At 38.0% G+C, this 22,500-nt stretch overlaps 2 protein-coding genes across 8 annotated transcripts in view; both read left to right on the forward strand.

Moving 5' to 3' along the window:
- The first annotated feature begins 1,924 nt into the window (after positions 1 to 1,924).
- slc35c1 (solute carrier family 35 member C1) lies at positions 1,925 to 7,552 on the forward strand. 6 transcript variants are annotated; one of them, XR_014536323.1, is made up of 4 exons: positions 1,925 to 2,262; positions 2,980 to 3,491; positions 5,020 to 6,495; positions 6,883 to 7,552. XR_014536323.1 is itself a non-coding variant. In XM_083558318.1 (3 exons), exons 2-3 carry the CDS (start codon positions 3,011 to 3,013, stop codon positions 5,586 to 5,588), a joined length of 1,050 nt encoding a protein of 349 aa, XP_083414444.1. In that variant the 5' UTR covers positions 1,925 to 2,262; positions 2,980 to 3,010; the 3' UTR covers positions 5,589 to 7,552. The 6 variants fall into 6 exon arrangements, 3 of the variants coding, with proteins under 3 accessions (XP_083414444.1, XP_083414443.1, XP_083414442.1); XR_014536324.1 differs by lacking the exon at positions 1,925 to 2,262 and adding an exon at positions 2,699 to 2,869; XM_083558318.1 differs by having other exon boundaries at positions 5,020 to 7,552.
- A 4,401-nt stretch (positions 7,553 to 11,953) lies between these two features.
- mapk8ip1b (mitogen-activated protein kinase 8 interacting protein 1b) overlaps positions 11,954 to 22,500 on the forward strand; it is a 33,884-nt gene continuing 23,337 nt past the window's right edge. The window contains exons 1-2 of one of the 2 annotated variants that reach the window (XM_083558303.1): positions 11,954 to 12,256; position 22,500. The exon at position 22,500 is cut by the window's right edge and continues 111 nt beyond it. In XM_083558303.1, the coding sequence (XP_083414429.1) occupies positions 12,117 to 12,256; position 22,500 (141 nt within the window). In that variant the 5' untranslated portion in view covers positions 11,954 to 12,116. Of the gene's footprint in view, positions 12,257 to 16,376; positions 16,878 to 22,499 lie in introns of those variants that run through there. The other variant, XM_083558304.1, reaches the window with a different exon arrangement.

Consider the following 22,500-nt stretch of genomic DNA (forward strand, 5'->3'; position numbering starts at 1 on the left):
ACTGGCCAGAGCTCCCAAACCACATCTGTAGCAAACTGCACAAAACCAAATATGTGTGTGAATCTGTTTTGTTTTTATTCCACAATGGCTAACAAAGGACAAGAGATTGATTTGGTCACAGATATACCCTTTTTAATATGGACTTTTCAAGAAAAGATGGACATCTCCTGTAGAATATGTAAAAATAAATAAATAAAAACACACAATTTGCCTTAATTTTAAATCCCCAGGAAAACTGTAATGCACAGAAAAAATGAACTGAAAACCCAGGGTTATTACTGAAGGTTAATATTGATGTTTATGCTAGAGATGATGTATGCAGATGGTGCTGCTGTGGCTTCAGTGAAAGGAGACTTGGATGTAGAATTGTGTTTCTTGCTTTAGTAATAAAATGAATTAACACAGAATCAGATACCTGTCTGTAATTCAGTGCTAAACTGCATTTACTGTGTTTCTGTATGCCCGCCACTGCCCAACAGATGTGCCAGAGGTTCTGCACTTTACATCAGAATGTTTTACAAACTCAGGGTTTCTTTACATAGTCCAACACTAAGCAAAAATCAAATGAGAAATATAAGAAAAAGGGTAATCATTAATTAATAATATAAACACCCGTACAAAACAATATACTGGAGATACACTATTTGCTCAAATGTTTGTGCACCACTGATCATCACACTCATTGGGGACTTTAAATTAACCATTATCACAGCCACTGGAACCTCGGGGCATGTTTACATGAGAGAGAGAGAGAGAGAGAGAGAGAGAGAGAGAGAGAGAGAGAGGAATAAAAACAGGACATGCTCATTGTTCAAGCAGGAATGTTGTTTCTCAGATAACAAATATACCTAGCTAATGAAACAAGATAGCAGGATAAAGGCACTGTGATGACAAGACTCACCTTTTTTTCTGTGTACTAGGAAAACATGGTGAACAGCCAGCTGCCTGTGACCTTATTATATCATGTTCCAGACACACCTGACTTTGTAATAAAAAGCATGAGATGCTGTTTACCTCTCTAGGTGTGACTGAAACTTAAACAGAGCAGAAGTGGTCTAAACTGCAAGACTTTCTTTATTGACATGTGTTTAACATTGAACTGTTAACAGTTAAATAATGAACCTTTTGTAGGATTTTCTTCACATCTGACTGCTAATGTATGCATCACTGTCAGAAGGTTTGGATTAAGAGAGGGGTATAAAAGCATCACAAAACATTAGAAGCATTTTTATATACCATCAACAACAAGTGGAGAGCATAGAGCACTTATATTTTATTCCAAGAAATAGGATTTCCTTTGACAAATTGACAAAAGGCAAAGACAAACATTTACCAAGGAGACTTTACCAAGAGACCTACAGCAACATAAAGAAACGGTGGAAACAATGATCACACAAATCTATCATTTGTTCATGATTACATGGGTCTTGATACTTTCTTCTTATATTCCCACTTGATCACTTCATTCCTCTGGGTGTGAACTCCTTATTGCTTCTAGGTTCCGTCTTTTGTTTACGGCCCGCAGGTTTTTTTGTGTTCTGGCACTTATGGAACTCAGTCACCCACCTCTAGCTATCAATTTAAAGCTCAGCTTGAAACCAATTTCTTCTTCCAATATTACTACTCATATTATATATTTTTTGGTCTGGTAAATTATCCATATCTATGTGATTGACTGTTGTGCATCGTTCTTTATTGTGAAGCATCCAGGAGCATGAGAAATGTGCTATAAGGATTAAACATATTATTAGAATGATTATTATCACCATTCGTATGCCAGATCTGATCTATCCAGGTCTATAAGCATAATGTTTTATATTGTGATATAAAATTGCATGCTTAGCATATATACGTGTCTTTGAAACAGCAGTACAGTATATTTGTGTCCTCTGCTCTTTTACAATTGATATGTGTGATATAAGTTTATAAGGTGTGTCGTTTTGTGTCGTTTATGATGTCTTATGCACTTTGGTCCTTTGGAAGGCTGTTTTGTTTCACTGTTTGCTGTACTGTAAATGGTTGAAATGACAATAAAAACCTACTTGACTTGATTTATGTGTCCTTGGAAATAAAAATCACAACCCATTAACCTTTTCAATACCAGATTCTCAGCAGCACAAGTAACCTGTCAGGAAAGTCCAGTTTAGTTTGCATAATGTGTTACCTGGCTGCTATCTGAAGGAGGAGTTTATAATCACTTCCTTGTCTGACACAGAAAAAAACTGCAAAGTGCCTCATTGCTCAGGGAACAAATCCAGTCAGGTAATTATAATATTTCCTTATATATAAATACTTATACATTTTCTATCAACATGAATTTAGTCTTTATTTCATTTCAAGTGAGTGAAGATGTGATGCTTTATAGTGTAAGTCTGACAGTGGGGGTTTCTTGTCTGTAGTGTTACTACACCACTTCCACTTTTCCAGAGATCAAATAAATACAGCACTTGTTAGTTTTTATCGCTTATGTAGAAAGACCTGGCATGTTTCTTTCTTTTGATACTAATTCTTGATGTATAAATGTTACGTTCAATAAAAGTCGCCTGATTAGTGCATGATGCTGGTTTAAGAAAATGGAGTTACTGCGCATGCGCCACTTTTTAAAGCCGTTTAAAGACCATTTGTGCAATTGTTTTGTTTTTAAACAGTGTAACATGTTATTTTTAACAGTGTTATATGCTATTTTAAACACTGTAACATGCTTTACTATAAACGAAAATTCTCGTGTACACAATTGAAGCAGCACGATTTTAATTCAGGCGTACACAAAGCTACCTAAGGGTCCTCCGAACCCCGGAAGTGCACTGAAATACACGAGTGTTGATTATTTTTCGTGTTTACTTGGATTTCCACTTTTTTGTGGAATGGGGTACAACACGTTTTTGGTATTTTATGTAGCACAGTGAGACAAGACAAAGTACAGTTCATGATAATGTTATAATTTGTGAGTTTGACCCTCTGATTTTTCACTATGAACAGGACTCAGTTGAAACGCTCGAGAATTTTAAAAATGGCTTTGAGCAACTCTGACTCCAAGGAGGAGGACGGAAAAGAGGAGTCGTTCCTCTTGCGGGCGATAAAGATCGCGTTTGTGGTGGCTTTGTACTGGTTTGTGTCCATCGCCATGGTCTTCATGAACAACCACCTGCTGGACAGTAAGAATATGGACGCGCCGCTCTTCGTCACGTTTTTCCAGTGCGTGGTGAGTGTGGGACTCTGCGGCCTCATGAGCTTGTTGTCGTCTTTGAAACCGGGCTACGTGGACTTTCCCTCCATTAAAGTGGATATGAAAGTGTCGCTCCAGATCTTACCCCTCTCTCTCGTCTTCATCTCCATGATCACCTTCAACAACCTGTGCTTGAAACACGTCGGAGTCGCTTTCTACACGGTGGGCCGCTCACTGAGCACGGTGTTCAACGTCCTCTTCAGTTACGTCATCCTCAAGCAGACCACGTCGCTACACGCCCTGCTGTGTTGTGGCGTCATTCTGGGTATGTCCGTGTGCTCAGGCTTCAAGCCAAACTCCACCATCAGATCCTCTGAACGTGTTTACACAGTCACGTATACAGTTAAAAGTTGGTGTACAGAGCACTCATGGTGAACTAGGCGTCACCATTTTATTGTACTTAGTTGCATTTACATTGACATTTATGTTGCTTCTATGGCATTCGGCAGAACACTCTAATCCAGAGTGATTTACATTTATCTCAGTCATACACCTGAGCAGATACGGGGTTAAGGGCCTTGCTCAGGGGCCGGGGAGTGTGGTGTGGCTGGTATTTGGACTCGCTTTCCGATCCAAAGTTCAATTCCTAAACCACTAAGTTAACACTGAAACTCAGAATTTCTCAGTCATCTTCTTGGGATGACACATCTCGACCGAAGCAACAACATCTGTGAGAAAAGCCATGATTTGCATTAAAAAAACAAAGCTAAACAATGATGATGGTGGTGGTGTTCTACCTGAATCAATCCACCTTTTAATACCATCGTTATGAAGCCACGGCTATAGAAAATATCGATATTATACAGAAACACAGAATGAATACCATTACTAAAGCAAAAAACCCAATGAACACAATTTAACAAGTCTCTTTGAACTGGAACCACAGCTACACCACCAGCATGCATCATCTCTAGTGGAAGATATTATGGATTTTAACCCTATAAAATGACCCCGGGATTTCTGTGGTTTTTTTTTTTTTTCTCTGTGCATTACAGTTTTCCGGGGGATTTGAAAGGCAAAATTGTGTGGTTTTTGTTCCAATTCGACAGGAAAGAAAACACAAAAGTATAAATGGTTCATGAAAACGCTTAACTGTTTTGAACCGTTTTTTTTGACCGGCTTTTCCTCACGATGTCAAGCTTTTCTCAAAAATGTTCATCTTGAAAGATCTTTGTAAGTGTATCTGCGACCAAATCAATTTCTTTTCGACTGTCGCCCGAAGATGGCCAGAGGTGCAAAAATCTCTCCCAGCTCTTCACATTAAGACACAATACAGTGAGCAAAAATTTAGGCGGATTAAACAAGTAAAATGGTGTACACAAAAAAGTTGTCATTGTACCGCCAAATTGAGTGTAATGTGTAGAGATGGAAAAACGTGTAGTTTAAAGAGTGATTCGTTAATTTTCTACTGGGCACGCATAAAAGCACGCAAAAGCTCCGTAGGTTAAGTACAGGAAACAGAATTGAGAAGTTCACCTCAGGAGTCCTTGTTTCTTTGATCACATGACCCCCATAATTATTGTAAAAATAAGATGAGAGGTGAAGCTACTCATTCTGTTGATCATAATTTGTCCTTAGCTGCATTGTCATATTTTCATTATTAGAACTATAGTCAATGTTTGTATATGGTGTGGAATCTGCTTATTGAAAATATTACCGTTTATTTTATTTCTGATCAAAGGAATGAACTAAATGACTCCTCAAAAGATTTGTTCATTTTGATAAACAAGATTCAAAGAACCAAGTCACTAAAATGATCCGATCTTCTTCTGTTGTGTGATGTTCTTTCTCAGGTGGTTTTTGGCTCGGTGTGGACCAGGAAGATGCCGCCGGCTCCCTCTCCTGGATCGGGGTGGTATTCGGGGTCCTGGCAAGTGCCTGCGTCTCCTTAAATGCCATTTACACCAAGAAAGTGATGCCTGCAGTGGATGGAAGCATCTGGAGGCTATCGTACTATAACAACCTAAACGCGTGCATGCTCTTCATCCCACTGATCATCGCTTTTGGAGAGTTGCCACGCATCTTCGATTTCAGCCACGCCTCGGACGTCCATTTCTGGGGCATGATGGTCCTCGGGGGCATCTTCGGCTTTGCCATCGGATACGTGACAGGCATGCAGATTAAATTCACCAGTCCACTGACTCACAACGTGTCCGGCACGGCGAAGGCGTGCGCGCAGACAGTCATCGCGATCGCGATCGAGCAATCGCACAAGAGCCTGCTGTGGTGGAGCAGCAACATGATGGTCCTCGGAGGCTCGTTCGCCTACACCTGGGTCAAAGGACTCGAGATGAAGAAAGGAAACACGATTCCGGACGTTCCTCCTGCAGGAGAGAAAAATAAAGCAGACGCAGGAGTATGATGGACAAAAAAGCTTTCTTGAACACACGGGCCGCACAGAAAGAATACATAACTAACATTATTTTTGTTTTATTTATTATCTGATTCTAAACGATGTTTTATTTTGGAAAATTCCCGGATTCTCTCCGCCACATCTGTCTATAACTCACTCTTGATACGTGTCATGACGCTTGCCTCAGTCACATGTCTTACCTCCATAAAGGGGCTGCTCCGGCCAGTAACACACAATACATTACCGCTATATAATACTGTGGATTCACGTTTATTATATTTAGAAAAGACCAGTTTTTAAGCCGGTCGTATAATTTTATTTTGTTGTAGTTATCCGCCACACCTTATAGGCCGCTCCGTGAAAATATTGTCTTTCATTAAACCGGTCCGTGGCATAAAAAAGGGCCCCCTGGATTAAAGGACAGGCATTGAACAAAACAATCTAAATTATTGGGTCTGATGAGAAGCATTTTGTTACAGATGTAAGTTTTAAAACGGGTTATCAATGAATAAACAGTCGTGTCGGGTTTGACACAATTACGCCACATAATATGCAAGTTACATTTATAAAAAAATAAATTAAAAAAGGCACTTTATTTTTTTTTAGCAAAACACCAGAGGACGTAGCAGAAGACTGCACCTTTATGCATTTGCATTCGATGTTCTCTCCCACCACTTTTTTTTTTTATTGCTTTTTTAAATATAAAATTTATGTAAAAGTTCGTAAATATCAGATCCAAAAACGTAAAAAGTGTCTTCGTTACATGAAAGAAATTCCAAAGGTTGGAAGGTAATGCCGGGTGCACACTCTGCAATTTTGAAAAAACCTTTTGCAAGTGGTCATAATGTCAATGTCCGTGACACCCGCCTTCTCTCGTTAATGGTAGCCTCTTCTTGCTGTACTGTCCGCCTGACTCGTTTCGACTTTTTTCCTATTGGCTGTTTGCACTAATAGCGTTGCGCTTATTGGTTCTTGGTTTTATGGTCGTCGCAGGAGAAGTCACACAAATCCGGATAAAGCTGGAGTCCAGAAACTCTACGCCTCCACCCTTCCGTTTTCAATCATTTCCCAAAAAGTTGCACATCCACACTGAAACATCTGAAAAACGCTTTTACGTCCCTGTACTGCTCATGCGCAAACCGTAACACGGTTTCTTTTTACACGAGTAATTTCTGCCTGCTGTTTATTTACTTTCCAGCTCTTTGAAAGGTCGCACCAATGGCAAAAAAAACGCAGCATCATTTATAAATGCCTCCGTCACGGTGCGCACGGAAGGCCAAAACGGAACGCAAAATATGGGCAGGGCCTAAAATCCTTTGACAGGAACCTAGGATTATAGGAATCTTTTACATTTTTGGACCAAATCATATCCAAAAATCGCACAGTGAGCACCTGGCTTAATGTTAAATGAAGTTGAATCTCACAGTTATACTGCAACATGTGTTGACACATTTGGTATCTAAGGATTACAGAGGATGTCATTAAAATCCTCCTTTTATCACGCAGGGTTTAAAGAGCTACAGATTCCAGATGGCGTAGTTGCCAAAACGCTGATAATCCAGGGGCGGAGATAGCTCAGGGGGCAAGGTTCAGAAGATCACCACTGATGCCTTACGTTCACAATGAATCAGACATTGTTTGCGCTGAAAAGAATTGAAATTTTAAATGACTCTGAAAAAGAAAACATTATCTGTGAATTAAACAAGACTTGTACGGTAACTAACACTGTGCACACACACACCTTTAGTGTATCCAGTTCACTATACACATTTCAACTGGACTCATGAAGTTTAGTGTGTGTGTGAATTTTTTTGCTGTATTTTAATATCTTTTGTTCTTTATTTAAGCTCGAGATTTATCACCTGCTTTGTCTGCAGGTGTATGATGTGTTTACATCAAGGACATTTCTATTTCCAAGTAGTCAGGATGCTGTGTTCCAGGGGTTTTTTTGTAGGTATTTTTTTTTTTTTTTTTTTAAGAAGACACTAATGGAAGTGATTCCATAATTAAATAAGTGAAAAACTTTAATGGCCTTAATCACATTTTCTTCTTTTATTTATCTTGCTCTAGGACTTGCTTCTGTCTTGCACATTTTTTTTTTCTGCTCCTCAGCTTATTGGATTCAGTGCATCAGCTAATTAACAATCCTGAAATATTGCAACAAGGAGACGTTTTAGTTGCGTGAGTTAGAGGAGCAGGAAAAACACCAGTATGGTCGGATTCAAGGCTGAGCACAAACATTTTGGGGGCACTGGCCAAAGCCAAAAAGGGGGCACTAAGGGCCTTATTGTAGTTGTTTTGATCACAATTCCACATTGCTGATATTAACAGAAACTATTTACTGTTTTACATTTTAAAATTGATCTGCTGCTTCACAGCAAAACCTTTATTATATTTTTGGTACTATTTCCTGATAACTGCATCTGTTACGATTCACAATTACACATTATTTTTATTATTGAAGACATTTTCTACAAGTTGTTAGCACTTCACTGACATAGATACAAAAACAAACTTCCAAATTATCAAGATCAACCACTGGCTGTAATGTTGACTGTAATACATCTAACCTTCCAGAAAGTGGGCACACAGATTGTGAGTGAAATATTTACCACTGGGCGTTTAGGAGCTGACCTTTGCCCTTGGGCCATTCCACCAGGTCAGAAGTCGGCATTGATCCGTAGTGAATTGTCTCCTAAGTAAGCTGCTCCAAGTTTGCATCACTAGAAATAAACTTTTTCTTCCAGTTCAAGTCTAAGTATCGATTTTTCCCCCTAGTAATTGCTGGTAAAACAACCAGGAATTAACAGAAATTTGACTAGACAGAGGTTCGTAATTTTTTTTTATAAAATCATCATCGTAGATGTCTGCAATTATACACATCTGGATCCTGATCATTTTGCCCATTGTCCTTGGAGAAATCACCCAACCTTTGTCAGACTAAATGGTAGCAGTGACAGAATAGAGGAAGTACTTTGGGTTTAAAACAAGTTAAAAAAAAAACAACCCACAACAATTCGTGCTTTCAATTATAATCACTTTCAATCCAAATTGTAAGAATTGAGTAGTGGCCCAAGTGGTCAAGTGATATAATTGTAATATAATGGTAATTGAACACCTTTTGTCAAAGATGGTCCTTAATGTCCTGCTGCTGGTCCCATATTAAAAACCGATTAAATGTTATTTAACTGGTTTTCTATACATATTTCCTAATGACATCTATGCTATTAAAGGCATTTTGTGAAAGAGTGAATGAAGTGTATGTTGGAGTAGAATCCTGGTTGAGAGAGTAATTTCTTACAATGGAGACTTTTGGTGAACAATTTTCAACTCATGCCACAGAAAACCTGACTTTTTGGCAGAAAACTGATGTTTGACATCTTATTAAATAATAAAAAAAAAAAAGGGCTTTTGGGAATTTTATTATTAGGGAATAATGAAAAATTAAAAAAAATCATTTTGATGTAGTGATGTAATTGAGCTTGTGTGTTTTTTGTGAGAAAGGGCAAAAAAATAAATTCGAGAGATTGTTGATTGAGTAATCAGTGCTTGTAAAAAAGTCCTGTAGCTGTTGTCGTATTTCAAATGGCCTCTCTGGCAAGTTTTTTTTTTTGTTCTTTTATACATTATGAAGGGCCATCCTGTTCATGATGATGTCACTGTGGAGCTCTGTTTCATCTTTTTTGGTGTGCCATTTGATGAGATTATATAAGAGTCATTTGTTCAAGGTGGAATGTGATGGCGTTCTGCATCAGGTGACCTGGCATCCATTATCACCCAATCGAAATCCAATTTTAAAATTTTTGGATGAACCAAAGAGTGAAGGAAAAGCAGCCAACATGCACTCGACACCTCTGGGAACTTTTTGAGATTGTTGGAAAAACATTTCAGGTAACTACCTCATGAGGCTGACTAAGAGAATGGCAAGAGTGTGCATCAATTCAAATGTGTCATCAAATTAAAAGTCATCAGTATTAATGTATAATGTTTAAAATAATATCTTTAAAAAAAATACAAGATTGAAAGTGATTGATTTTTTTCTAAATATAGCCACACCACCAACTGTAAAACAGTGCATACACTTTTTCAACCAAATTATTGTATTTGTTATTATTGTAACATTTTTAAATATTCTTTTCCCACTATAATGTTTCTGATTGATTTTTACTTTATATATTTATTTGCATGATTTCACACTGAAGATGGGAAAAGAAATTCTGACATGATCGAGCTTGGTGTCATTTTTTGTTTTACACCATAAAGCCCTGCCATTGTAACAGACTTGTGTAGACTTTTTTTATTTTATTTTTTTTATCTCCATTGGATAATCAGGTCTATGACAAATCTAGAACATTAAACTCATTCAATTGCTATCAGACAAGGTGTAATAAATGATTTGCTGAGTAACTAGAAACTAATTTGTAATTCTGTTATAATTAAATATAATTTATTATCTTCAGTTTGAAGATGCGTTTTTTTTATACAGTAGCAGAAATTACATATGTATGAATTATTATATGCACATAATTGATACAGCAGGTTATTTAGACATGCATTTTTTCAGCTCATATAAGTGGTAGCTAAGTGGATAAGGTGCTGGGCCCTTGAGCAAGGCCCTTATCCATCCACTGCCCTGTATATACATGGAATAAATGTAAGTCACACCAGAATAGTGTATCTGCCAAATGCTATACATTTAAATAACCCAAACAACTTGACTGACTTAAGTAGGATATAGCATATATTTAGTAGTATATATTTCTTTGGCTTTGACATCCAAATGTACCATTTATAATCTATTATGTCGTGTTTTACAAAGAAAACTATCTGGTACATTATCACAACCTTTTAATGATCATCATCCCTCTATGATGTCACATACTATGTGCTGAAACTGTGTTGAAATGATCAGGAGAGGTATAGTGAGGGAATGAGAGAATGGAGGAGTTTAAAACAACTGTCCCTTTGTTGCTTCACTCCCCCTTTTTTAACCTTTTATTTATTTATAAACTAATCTATAAAATTGCAGCTGTCTTTATTATGCCTGTCTTGGAGATTGCAATTCTATTTCTTTGAGCTATAAGTGCACTTCATAGGCATTTTATTTGCTACTTCAATAGTGAACAAACATGAGGGAGTGGACTGTAGAGATTCCAATTGTATTGTGTATTTGCAAAATGATTCCCAGGCATTGTAGTGAGTTTTATGGATGCATGCTGTGCATCATGTTGAATTGTACAGATATAAGCTGGACAATGGATTAAATGAATTCCACAAGTGCATGCTGGACATTGTACTGAATTCTGGATATGCAAATTATGCATTCAACCGAAATCTACAAGTCCTCGCTGAACATTGTGCTAAATTCTGGACATACATACTAGACGTTGTCTAGACGTTGAACTCTGCAGATGCATGTTGGGCATTTCACTGGATTTTTGCAAAAGCATGATTGACACTGTACTGAACTTTGCAAGTGCATGCTGGGCATTTCACTTAATTGTACAAGTGTGTACTGGGCATTGTACTGTTTTCTGGAGATGCATGTTGGGCATTTCACTGATTTCTTTTGCACTTGCATGATGGATACATTTTAATTAAATTATACAGATTAATTTCGGCATTTCACTGAATTCCACAAGTGCATACTGGACATTGTACTGAATTCTATAAATGCATGTTGGGAATTCTACACATTTTTTTTGCAAAAATTTTGCAGATGTACGCTGAGCATTTCAATGAAATCTGTAAGTGCAAGGTGGGCACCAATGAATTCTGCAGTTGCATGTTTTGCATGTCACTGGAGGTTTTTTTTGCAAGTGCATGCTGGACACTACATTCTGCACATAAATGCTGGACATTGTATTGAACTCTTCAGATGCATGTTGGACATTTCACTGAATTTGGAAAGTGCATGGTGCACGTGGTAATGAATTCCGCAGATTCACGATTGGCATTTCACAGAATTTTTGCAAAAGCAGGATGGACACTGCACTAAATGCCACAAGAGGTATGATGAACACTGTACTACATTCTGCACATAAATGCAAAAAGATTTAATTGAATTCTGCAGGTATGTTTCAGTACAATGCATGCTTGGCATTTCACTGATTTTTTTCTGCACTGAATTTTGCAGGTGCATGCTGGACACTGTACTGACTCCTGTAAGTACTTTCTAAGACATTGTACTGAATTCCCAGTGCTTTCATACAATATAAAATAGATGTCCCCTGCTAAGGATTAAGTCACATGATTGTTCTTTGCATACTGACCCCCCTTGTATTATTATTATTATTATTATTATTATTATTATTATTATTATTATTATTATTAATAATCACGTGTGTTTGTTTTGACATTTTCCGCCCTTTTTTATATGCGGACTGAGCTAATTTAGAAAGCTATCGTGTGTGGTATCGGTATCATCTCCTCGGTGGTATCCGGTATCGGACCACTAGAGCCAGGATCCGCGCCCCTCCCGCCGGCCTTATCGCAGCATCCCACCTCCCTGCTCTGTTCCTGCTCCTGATACTGCTGATGAATGGGAAAAAAGGGAGGCGGAAGAAAGAAATGGCGGAGAGAGAGAAGAGGAAAAGCCCGACTCCTGCACAGTCTTCACGGGCTGCACAGCCCCGAGCCGCCGCCACCACTGCCGCCACTGACGCCGCTGCTTTCAGGTAAGAAAATCAAGATACTACAAAATGCTTATAACAAAACAATTCATTTCCCCCCATTTTTGGATAAAAAGAAACCCATTGACATAAAGATGCTGATGCTCCTTTTGGAAAATGAGAGGATGCTTGTTGATTTAACTGTTACCGCTTTCTCATTGATAACCAAGTATTGAATTATTATTATTATTTTTCAAAAGATCTAATTTAAAACTAGGAATAATAAGGAATTTTGACCCTTGTTTCCAAACTTATAATTAGACAATCATTTGTTTCCCACAATGCCACTGATAACATCAGCCACTATATGATCTGATATATAAAGAAAAGCCCTAAAGATTGTATTTTATTAATAATTTGTGCTGAATTCCTAGTTTCATTTTTAAGTCATGCAAACACCCCGTAGATTCTTCTAATAGACCTCATGGATATATACATTACACTGTAACCATAAAAGCATCCTCTTTAACCCTGCACATTTTGGAGGTGAAAGAGTGGAGATGCAGCATCATTCCTACAAAACCATGTGAATGTAATCCAACCCCAGACTTTTTCTTTACAGGGTACAGATCATATCTCTGTTCTTTTAATCTGTAAGGAGTTCATGGGGTTTATTTCAGTCGGTTGTCATTAAGACCCTATCTGGGTCATGTAAGTGCATGTATATTACAGAACATATAAAAAGATATGATCCGTGTAAATGATCAGTTGCTTACGTGGGCTACAGATTATCAGGATGTCAAAGTCAGTAATCTTTTTTGTTGGATGTTTAAAGTTCTTGCAAAAATCGGATAAATGCATTAATTCTGGTCAAACTGAATCCTGGAATAAAAAAAAATGATGCATAGGCATGTCAGTGTGTTTGTCAATGATTTTGAGGACACACTTTTAATTTGATGATAATGATGGTGATAAAAAAAATAATTCCATTACGTCTTTTTTGTTTGTTTTTGCATATCGTTTTTTACAATAGACATTGTCCCAATGTAAATATATAAAACGTTTATAAACTAAAAATGTATACGTTTACTACCCAAGTCTGTTCCTTATACATTTCCCCCTAATGAGCAAACCACTGGTGAGAGCGGCAAGGAAAAGCTCCCTGAGATGTTATGAGGAAAAAACCATAAGACGAACCAGACTTTTACAGGGAACCCTTCCTTATCTTGGTGGCCATCATTGTTGAGGTGTAGTGTTTAGTGATGGATGCTTATATGCAGAACTCTTCATGCAAAAACTGCAGTCCTGAACCATTCTAGCAGACTGTTAATATGAATTACAGTCCAAATTCATCCTCATAGTACTCGAGTTGCTCAGTAACTTCATGGATCTTTAAGGTGTTCATGTGGAACCATCCTCAGCTGCACAGGGTGGTCTTTTATATTGAAAAGAACTCAATCCAGAGGTAGGGATGAATCAGACATATCTGAAGAGAAGAAAGGGACACTGGTCACTGGTACCCCAGGAAAAAAATAATTTTAAAAATTGTTATGTGCTTAATAATAATGTTCCATATTTAAATATTTCATTCAGGTTTTTATTGTTATAGTGCTTTTAATAGCGGTTAAGTCACAAATCAGCTTAAATGTATACAATTGTTCCTGATCAGCAAGCCAGAAGGTGACAGTGGCAATGAAAACTCCCAGAGACGACATGAAGACATGGACTGTCCTTGTTGTCAGAATTATTTTTGGCCATTAATTAACACTGCTGTATGAAGCATATGAATAGATTTGTCTAGACTTCACCTGAAATTCCCATAGATCCAGTGTTAAAGAAGCACATGCTGGACATGCAGGCAGTTTGCCAAATGTTCTTTATATTCTTAATGACTAATAATTATTGTACATGTGCTTGTGAATTATTGGCAAGTCAAAAAGGATGTAGCTGATTCATTGCTGGCTAATTTTGTCCATATTTTCAGTGAAAGAGGAAGTGTGGACTTATACTAAATATCCCTGAAAATATTTCACAGTCAGTAAGAAGATTACTTTAGTCTCTAGTCAGTCTCTCTCTCTCTCTCTCTCTCTCTCTCTCTCTCTCTCTCTCTCTCTCTCTCTCTCTCCCTCTCTCTCTCTCTCTCTCTCTCTCTCTCTCTCTCTCTCTCTCTCTCTTTGTGGATGATCTTGGTGTAGCTGTAACTAATGCTTCCTGTTTGCTTTTCTTTAAATGATGGTTGACTGAGAAGTACCACACAGGAATGTTTCTGCAGAGTGCCACCCTGAAATGTAATATTAATTCCCACTGTACTGCAGACTTTCAGTAACAATATGCCCCCCCCCCCCCCCCCCCCCCCCTAAAATGCACGCCATGCCCCTGGCCTACACCCAAATCTGGGCATCTGTTCGGATCCTCTAATACACATTTCTCTGCAGGAGCGGCAAATGTTCCATTTTTTATTGCACAGCAATGATTGTGGTCTTATTCCTTCTATAGATATTAATCTGCATACAGCATATTGATGTGTGTATGTCCTGATAGACCTGCTTTATCACTATATCAAAATTATCAGTGTTTAACCTTGACATGTGGTTTGTTAGCAGGAGAGTCAGGTGACAGCTAGTAATAATTGTTTGTAGAGCAGCAAAATGAATGAATGGTGTTCAAAAGTAATAGCCCCCATAATTACAGTGAAATGCATAGCCCAGACACATAACTTTCTTGGCCTGGGAGATTTGGATGCCAATTTGCCTGGCGACTCCGTGGGCCAAAGAATTATAAGCTTTATCTAGAATTTTTAGCAAATACTAGTGTTAGTAGCTAATGCTAAAATCTATATTTTTAAATGAACCTACATTGTAGTGATTGTGGTAGTAGGGGGTCTGAACTGTATCTGCAGGACCGGATACGTTGCATTGCTGCCACATGGACACCAGATTGGATCAAACTGCATGATTGTGCAGGTATAATGCTGTTACTAATAAAGTGACTCACAAATATACTTGTCAAGTCAAATCCACTGAACAAAACTTTAAACAGATTTGACAGCAAGATTTAAACCTAATAGGATCACTATAGTCCCATCTGTCGCTACGTACACTTGGTATTTATTTAAGCTGTAGACGCCAGCTACAGTATTAGCTATCAACTAGATTGGTGATGCACACAAAACTCGAATAAAGATACAATATTCAATATTTTTCATTTCTTATTATTTGACACAATGTGGAAAATGAGAAAATGCTGTTGTCTCAGAAAAATGTTATTACATAGCTAAATGGAACCCTGCCTTCTCAGTTGATTTAAGGTGGTAACTCAACGATTAAGGGTTACTGATCACAAAGGTTGGGGTTTCCGTGGTATCGCCAAGTTGCCACTCTTTGGGCCCTTGAGCTTCAGGGGCGCTGTAACATGGCTGACCCTGTGCTCTGACCCCAGCTTCCTAACATTGCTGGGATATGTGAAGAAATAATTTTACTATGCTGTAAAGTACATGTGACGAGCATAAAGCATCTACATTTTTCTTTCTAGTCTTCGTATACACAAATGTATACATTTAGGAGATTATGTAGGATACATTTTTGAATAGGTTTTATTGAATATCAAGTCGTCTTGTGTTTGTTTTGTAGCTTGTTTTATGCATTCACTGAAAATAATACCTTAGCAAGTAAGGATGTCATGAATATGCACAAAAATAACGAAACATTTTATCTTAGATTAAGTGTATTTCTAGTTTTACTGATTTTGAAGCTTGTCTTGTACTATTGGCAAATGATTTTGCTTATTTCCGGTACTGGTTTTCCAGTGAATCGAACGAAAGCATCCACAAAAACAATAGTGTGAATGTTGAATGATTAATTTCAGATTATTAATTGGAGAAGTTCATGATAACATTTAGCAGAATTTTATTATAATATATTTCACTTCAGCCAAGCCAAATACATTATATATATATATATATATATATATATATATATATATATATATATATATATATATATATATATATATATATATATATTGTGTTGTATGTATCTTAAAAGCCCTTGTTTCTGTTATATAGATTCAATTATTCCTCTTCAGTAATTGCATCATCCCCTTTTTCTCTCTCACACAGCAATTCCTTAGGGAACGATCGTAGTGAGTGAAACGATTAATAGAATGCGAACACATGCACAACCATGTTGCCTTCATCTCGTGAAGCTGCTCCACTCACCCTCAATAATTGCTGTCAACATGATTCGGAGAGAGAGAGAGCGAGAGAGAGAAAGAGAAAGAGAGAGAGAGAGAGAGAGAGAGAGAGAGAGATGGGAGGGGAGAGAGAGGTAGAGATAGAGAGAGGAAAGGAAAGGTGACCGGAGCTGGATCATTAATCCTAAGCACTTTGTTTTGACAAATAGGGAGCAGTGAGAGACACCGAGAGAAAGAGCGAGAGAGAAAGAGAGAAAAAAGAGAGGGAGTGAGAGATGCTGCAGTCACTAACCAGACAGAGAGGGAGAGGAGATTATATAATAGTTAAAGGAAGCACACTGTGTTTTTTGCGCCGTGGTTTGGATTAGCAGCTAGCAAGATGATTGCGTTTCTATGATTTCTCTTTCCATCAATCTCACACTGCACTGCTGCACAGGATGAACGACAGAGCAGAAGACGGAGGAGAGGGTTGGATGGAGGATCAGTGGGAGAAATGGTACAAATGAGGCTGTGTGACCTTGTGTGTGTGTGTTTGTGTGTGTGTGTGTGTGTGTGTGTGTGTGTGTGTGTGTGTGTGTGTGTGTGTGTGTGTAATGATGGCAACACACTGTTTTTCGAGCATCGCAGAGGGATGCCCTTGACTGAGAGTAACCCTGTGTGTGTGTGTGTGTGTGTGTGTGTGTGTGTGTGTGTGTGTGTGTGTGTGTGTGCGCGTTTGAATTGCTCTAGAGGTGACAGTTGTCAGATGAATTACTTAAATAGTGTTTGGTTTCACCTCTGTGGGAAAAAGCTGCGTATGGCACTTAAGCATTCCTAAGTTTCATATTATGTTTCCATATTATGATGTTCTTTTGGCATAATTACACTTAAACTTGCTGCTATTTTAGTAGAAAAATGATTAGTGTGAGCTCTACGCAGTACTACAATGTGTAATTTGAACATTTTTAGGTAACTGCAGAAAACTGTTAGCAGCAAGGTCGAGCTTAGTGCAGAAATAGGTTAGTTGCTGCGTAACTTAGAGAGAGAGAGTGTGTGTTTGTGCGTGCGTGCGTGCGTGCGTGCGTGCGTGCGAGCGTGTGTGTGTGTATGTGTGTGTGTGTGTGTGAATTGAAGCAGGTCTGTTTCCTTTCTTCACTTAAAAAAAAAAATGCATTGGATACAAGTTGCCATTTTTCTCACGATGCATCATTTTGAACATATTTGATTTAATTAATTAATTGATTTTTTTGCACTACAAATACCTGCTAGGGCCATGCGTTAGAAGTCAGTGGGCACTCAAGTAAATTTATTTGCTGGCAAATTAAAGTAAACTATCTGTACCATATTAATTTTGCATAGCATCTTATTTTTTTCCTTTGGATCGTATTGCGTTTAATCGCATTGCGTTTAATCAAATCGAAATCAGATCGCACTGTTATAGGGGTGAATTGTATCGCATCGCATCGGTAGCTGCTTCATGTGTATCTTTAATGTATAGTTGGCTATGCATCGAGATGTGAATTGCATCAGCCTTATTTTCTTTTTCATTTCATTTCGATTTCTTAAATCTTTCTTAGATTAGGACACATGCCAAAGTCAAGGCTTGCAGGCCAAATACGCCCTTACAGATTTACTCTGTACTACTTCATATGTTCATTCTAAATATAGAATTAATAGAAAAAAAGAACTCGTAGTGCCACGTGCTGTACATCCTTCAAGTACCGAGTCACAGCATGTGGGCTACATCTCAAAGTGCTGAAACTCTGGATCAAATCTCGTTTTATCTGCTATGATTGATGCAAGTTAGACCCAGATCTACAAATGGTTCAGAAATGTTGCTCTTCAGGGAGGAACTCCAAATCCCAAAATGTATTGAACAGTGAGGATGTTATGCAGAGTTAGATAAAAACAAATAATAAAGCACAAAGAAAAGAGAGATGGAAGATTGTGACAATTTCTTTTTTGTTTAAAACTAGTTATTAGTGTTAATTGATAGAGTATTTAATTAATACATAAAACTTTATAATCAAGACTATATCATTAGATTGTGAAACTTTACAGGCTCCCAAAAATGCTGATGTGCCCCTGGTTTTAGGAGACATACAGTCTTATTTCATCGATACCACCATCACGGGTGGTGTTTCAACACTGGAATGCCATTTAATGCCTGGATTCTGGTGATAGTATCAGATTACTTTTATAAAGTTATTTAGTTTGTGTCAGCTATAGTCAGTTTTGAGTGAGGAATCGATCCATACAGCAATTGTCTTACAGTCACAGCTAGGGGTATCATGGCATGTGACAATGCAAATACTGGTTAGGACTGGTTTGCCCTCATGCTTATACACTCTGTTGCAAAGTTAGTGATCTTGAACACTGATTAACACTTACTGCCTCAGCTTCGGGTTACTGGCAGTGACTTCAACTATTTCACATACTCCATCACTGGAATACCGCAGCCGGTTTTGCTCAGGATCCACCAAGTCACATTAGATACCAACTACATACCTGCCTGCAGGACCCGACGCAAAAGGCATAGGTCAAATGTGGTCACAAAAGCAACAATAGGTCACAAAATCAACAATAGCACAAAAAAAATAATAAAACGATTTACAGGAACGAGGTCGGAAACGAACTCTCGCATTGGTTCATGCGCGGTAGGCTACTGGAGCACACTGAGGCCGAATGTCTGAAGTACAAGACAGAGGAGAATCGCTGAGAGCTACAGATAATACTTCATTATTAAAGAAAGGAACATACAACACGAAAAAACACAAACTTTTTTTTTTAAAGGATATAGTTTTAGTTGATATTCTGAAAAGTTCCTTGTTGGAGGTTGCCCTTGAAAAATCACACTTAGTGGTGAGGCACTATATACAACTTGATTGCACATCTAGAATTTGTGCTCATGTGGAGAGTGTCTAAGCTGTCTGGTATCTATGCTCTAGCATTGATCATCTCACAGAGATAGTTGTTGGCTCTTTGAATCTAGTGGCTAAGTCTCAGCTATCATTGATCCCTCCATCAAAGGCCAGGAACAACTCATAATTAACCTCTCTAATGGTCAACCTCAGTTTGGCCATGGTCCATGCTGGTTTTAACACAAAGCAGCAATGCTTTGTTTCATGTGATTCCAGCAGAAAGGGCCTTTGCTATTCTATAGTACAAGGATTATATTAGCATTAAAGGAAGCGCCATCTTGACAGCAGCACCACATTCCAAGTTGGTGGAGGATTATAGCCAGCATAATTGAGGATGAACAAGTCAGGTCAAGTCACATGCAGACATTTACATTGCCTCCTTGGTGGTTTTATTTGATGAGGTGCAGGCAGAAACTGCTCAACCACAGAGGGTTGCACTCATTAGATTGGTCAGTAAAATATTCTTGTTTCGGTCAAAACTACCAAGCCAGGGCAAAGCAACCTTATTAAATGCTTCATATATGGCAGGGTTAACCTTTGGGTTCCAAATACCCATAGAAAGGAGGATACTGTGTACGTATAAACAATTATTTGTCTTTGTTAAACAGTATGTATAGACAAATATAAAAAAAAATACACTCCTGGATTCAGTAACTGGCCTTGTTTGCCAGAAACTTCATTGTTTTCTAAACCATTTACTGACATCTAATGGAAAAAATTCTTTCTCACTAATTCATTTCACCTATGCAGTTGTTTGATGTATAATGTTGTAGCCACAGCATTTCAATTAGATTTTCATTTCCTTATTAAGCTATTCCTTGTTGGATTTACTTGTATGTTTCGTATCATTATCCTTTTAGACGGTACACTTTTTTTTTTATCTTCAACATTTGACACATATCCTTATCTGACACATGGCTTCTCATTCTCCTCAAGCAGTCTCTGATATGAAAGAGAGTCCAAAGTCGATACTATTATGGTAATTTAGAAAGACCTGAGGCAGCCAATCACCCCAGACCACACCATTTATACTACCATGCTTTACAGGTGATCAAATGCTGCTTTTGGTTTTAGCCTAGCATGACCTGGTACTGTGAATAAGCAACTCTATCTTTGTACATCAAAGTCAAGTCAAGAAGCTTTTATTGTCATTTTAACCATATATAGCTGATGCAGTACACAGTAAAATGAAACAATGTTCCTTCAGCACTCTGGAGGTATAGAATTGGTATAGAATGCCTTGTTCTTTGCCAAGATCTACTTCGACATAGTTTATTTTTACCTACATGTTTTTTTCTGACAGCAACAGCTTCCTCCCGGCACATATTATGTAGGTCAAACTTGTGGTTTATCTTTCTAATGGTAGAAAGGAACATTTGCAAGATCTTTTGCTGAAATTCTGCACTTTTTAAAGAATATTTTACCATTTTACAGTCTACCCTCAGTTTCATTTGCCGGGGTGACCTGCCTGGCCTGGGCAAGTTGGCAGTAGCTGTATATTCTCTCCACTTGTGGATGATATTTCAAACAGTGAAATGAATGATTTCCAATATTTTAAAATCTTCTTAAGCTCCTTCCCAGACTCATAGGCAGAATTTATGCTTTGCACAATTGGCTTTTTCTTATCCAACCTCATGAGAGAGCTTCACCCACAAGACATATGCAGAGAAGCTCGTCCATGCGTTTATGACCTCTAGAATAGACTACTGTAATGCATTACTAGGTGGATGTCCTGCATCATTAATAAACAAGCTTCAGTTAGTTCAGAATGCCGCAGCAAGAGTTCTTACTAGGTCAAGAAAATACGATCATATAACCCCAATCTTATCGTCCCTACATTGGCTTCCTATTAAGTTTCGAATAGACTACAAACTACTGCTACTCACTTATAAAGCACTAAATGGTTTGGCTCCCATGTATCTATCCAGTCTCTTAACACGCTACAATCCGTCACGCTCCCTGAGATCTCAAAACTCTGGGCTTCTAGTAGTTCCTAGAATAGCAAAGTCCACTAAAGGCGGTAGAGCATTTTCACATTTAGCTCCTAAACTCTGGAATAGTCTTCCTGACAGTGTTCGGGGTTCAGATACACTCTCCCAGTTTAAGTGTAGATTAAAAACATATCTTTTTAGCAAAGCCTACACATAACACACATCACACACATCACATCATAACCTTGTGCTCCAGAATATATGATTACATGCACATTATCAACTTGTGCTGTTAATATCATGAACAGCAGCTACGCTAATTCCTCTCCACTGCTTCTCTTTCTCTCCCCATCCCGAGGCATCCTGAGGTTTGGCCAGCTCCAGTCACGTCCCACCTCGTGAAGATTATGGACCTATGGATGATCATGGAGAAGTAGATGCCGAGTGTTTAAAGGCCCTGGCATGGAGAAGCTGATGCTGGATCTATGATGATCACAAATTGTTCTGTATTGTTGAAAGATTTATGACCAAACTTTTGATGTCACCCATATGAGGATGGGTTCCCCTTTGAGTCTGGTTCCTCTCAAGGTTTCTCTCATAACATCTAAGGGAGTTTTTCCTTGCCACTGTCGCCACGGCTTGCTCATCAGGGACAAACGCACACCATTCACCTTCACTGTTGATTTCTGTAAAGCTGCTTTGAGACAATGTCTGTTGTGAAAAGCGCTATACAAATAAACTTGACTTGACTTGACTTGACTTGACTTGACATATTTAATGTTCCCGAATAGGCTTAGTACAATCTGGCTAAATTCTCCTGCGCTCTCTAAAGGGACAGTACTTCATTGAGAAAACAAACTCTACATGGTTTTAAGTAAACACTACTCAATAATATATGTTTTATTCAGAATTGTTTTATTTTGACTATAGGATTTACTTTATTTGTATTAATGACAATAAAAAAAGATGCATATTCAATGTATATGATTGGTGTATTGTATCTTGTATTACTTGCTCTTGTGCTGTATGTTCATTGAAGTTATATAGGTAAATGTTTCATTTCATTCAAAGTATCATTACATATAAAACCAACCAAAAGAGGAAACTGTGTACAATCTAGACACTTTAATGAGCATTACTGAAAACATTATATATAAATGGTAGGAGTACCAATATATATTAGTGGAGAAATTCTCATTGTATGTGTACAGAATGTAAAGCTCACATGACTGGCATTATCCAGTTCTCATCTCACCAAAGACTAAGGCATGTTTTTCTATTTTTCAGG

This window comes from Silurus aristotelis (assembly GCF_946808225.1).
Source record: "Silurus aristotelis genome assembly, chromosome: 13".
Classification (NCBI taxonomy): Eukaryota; Metazoa; Chordata; class Actinopteri; order Siluriformes; family Siluridae; genus Silurus; species Silurus aristotelis.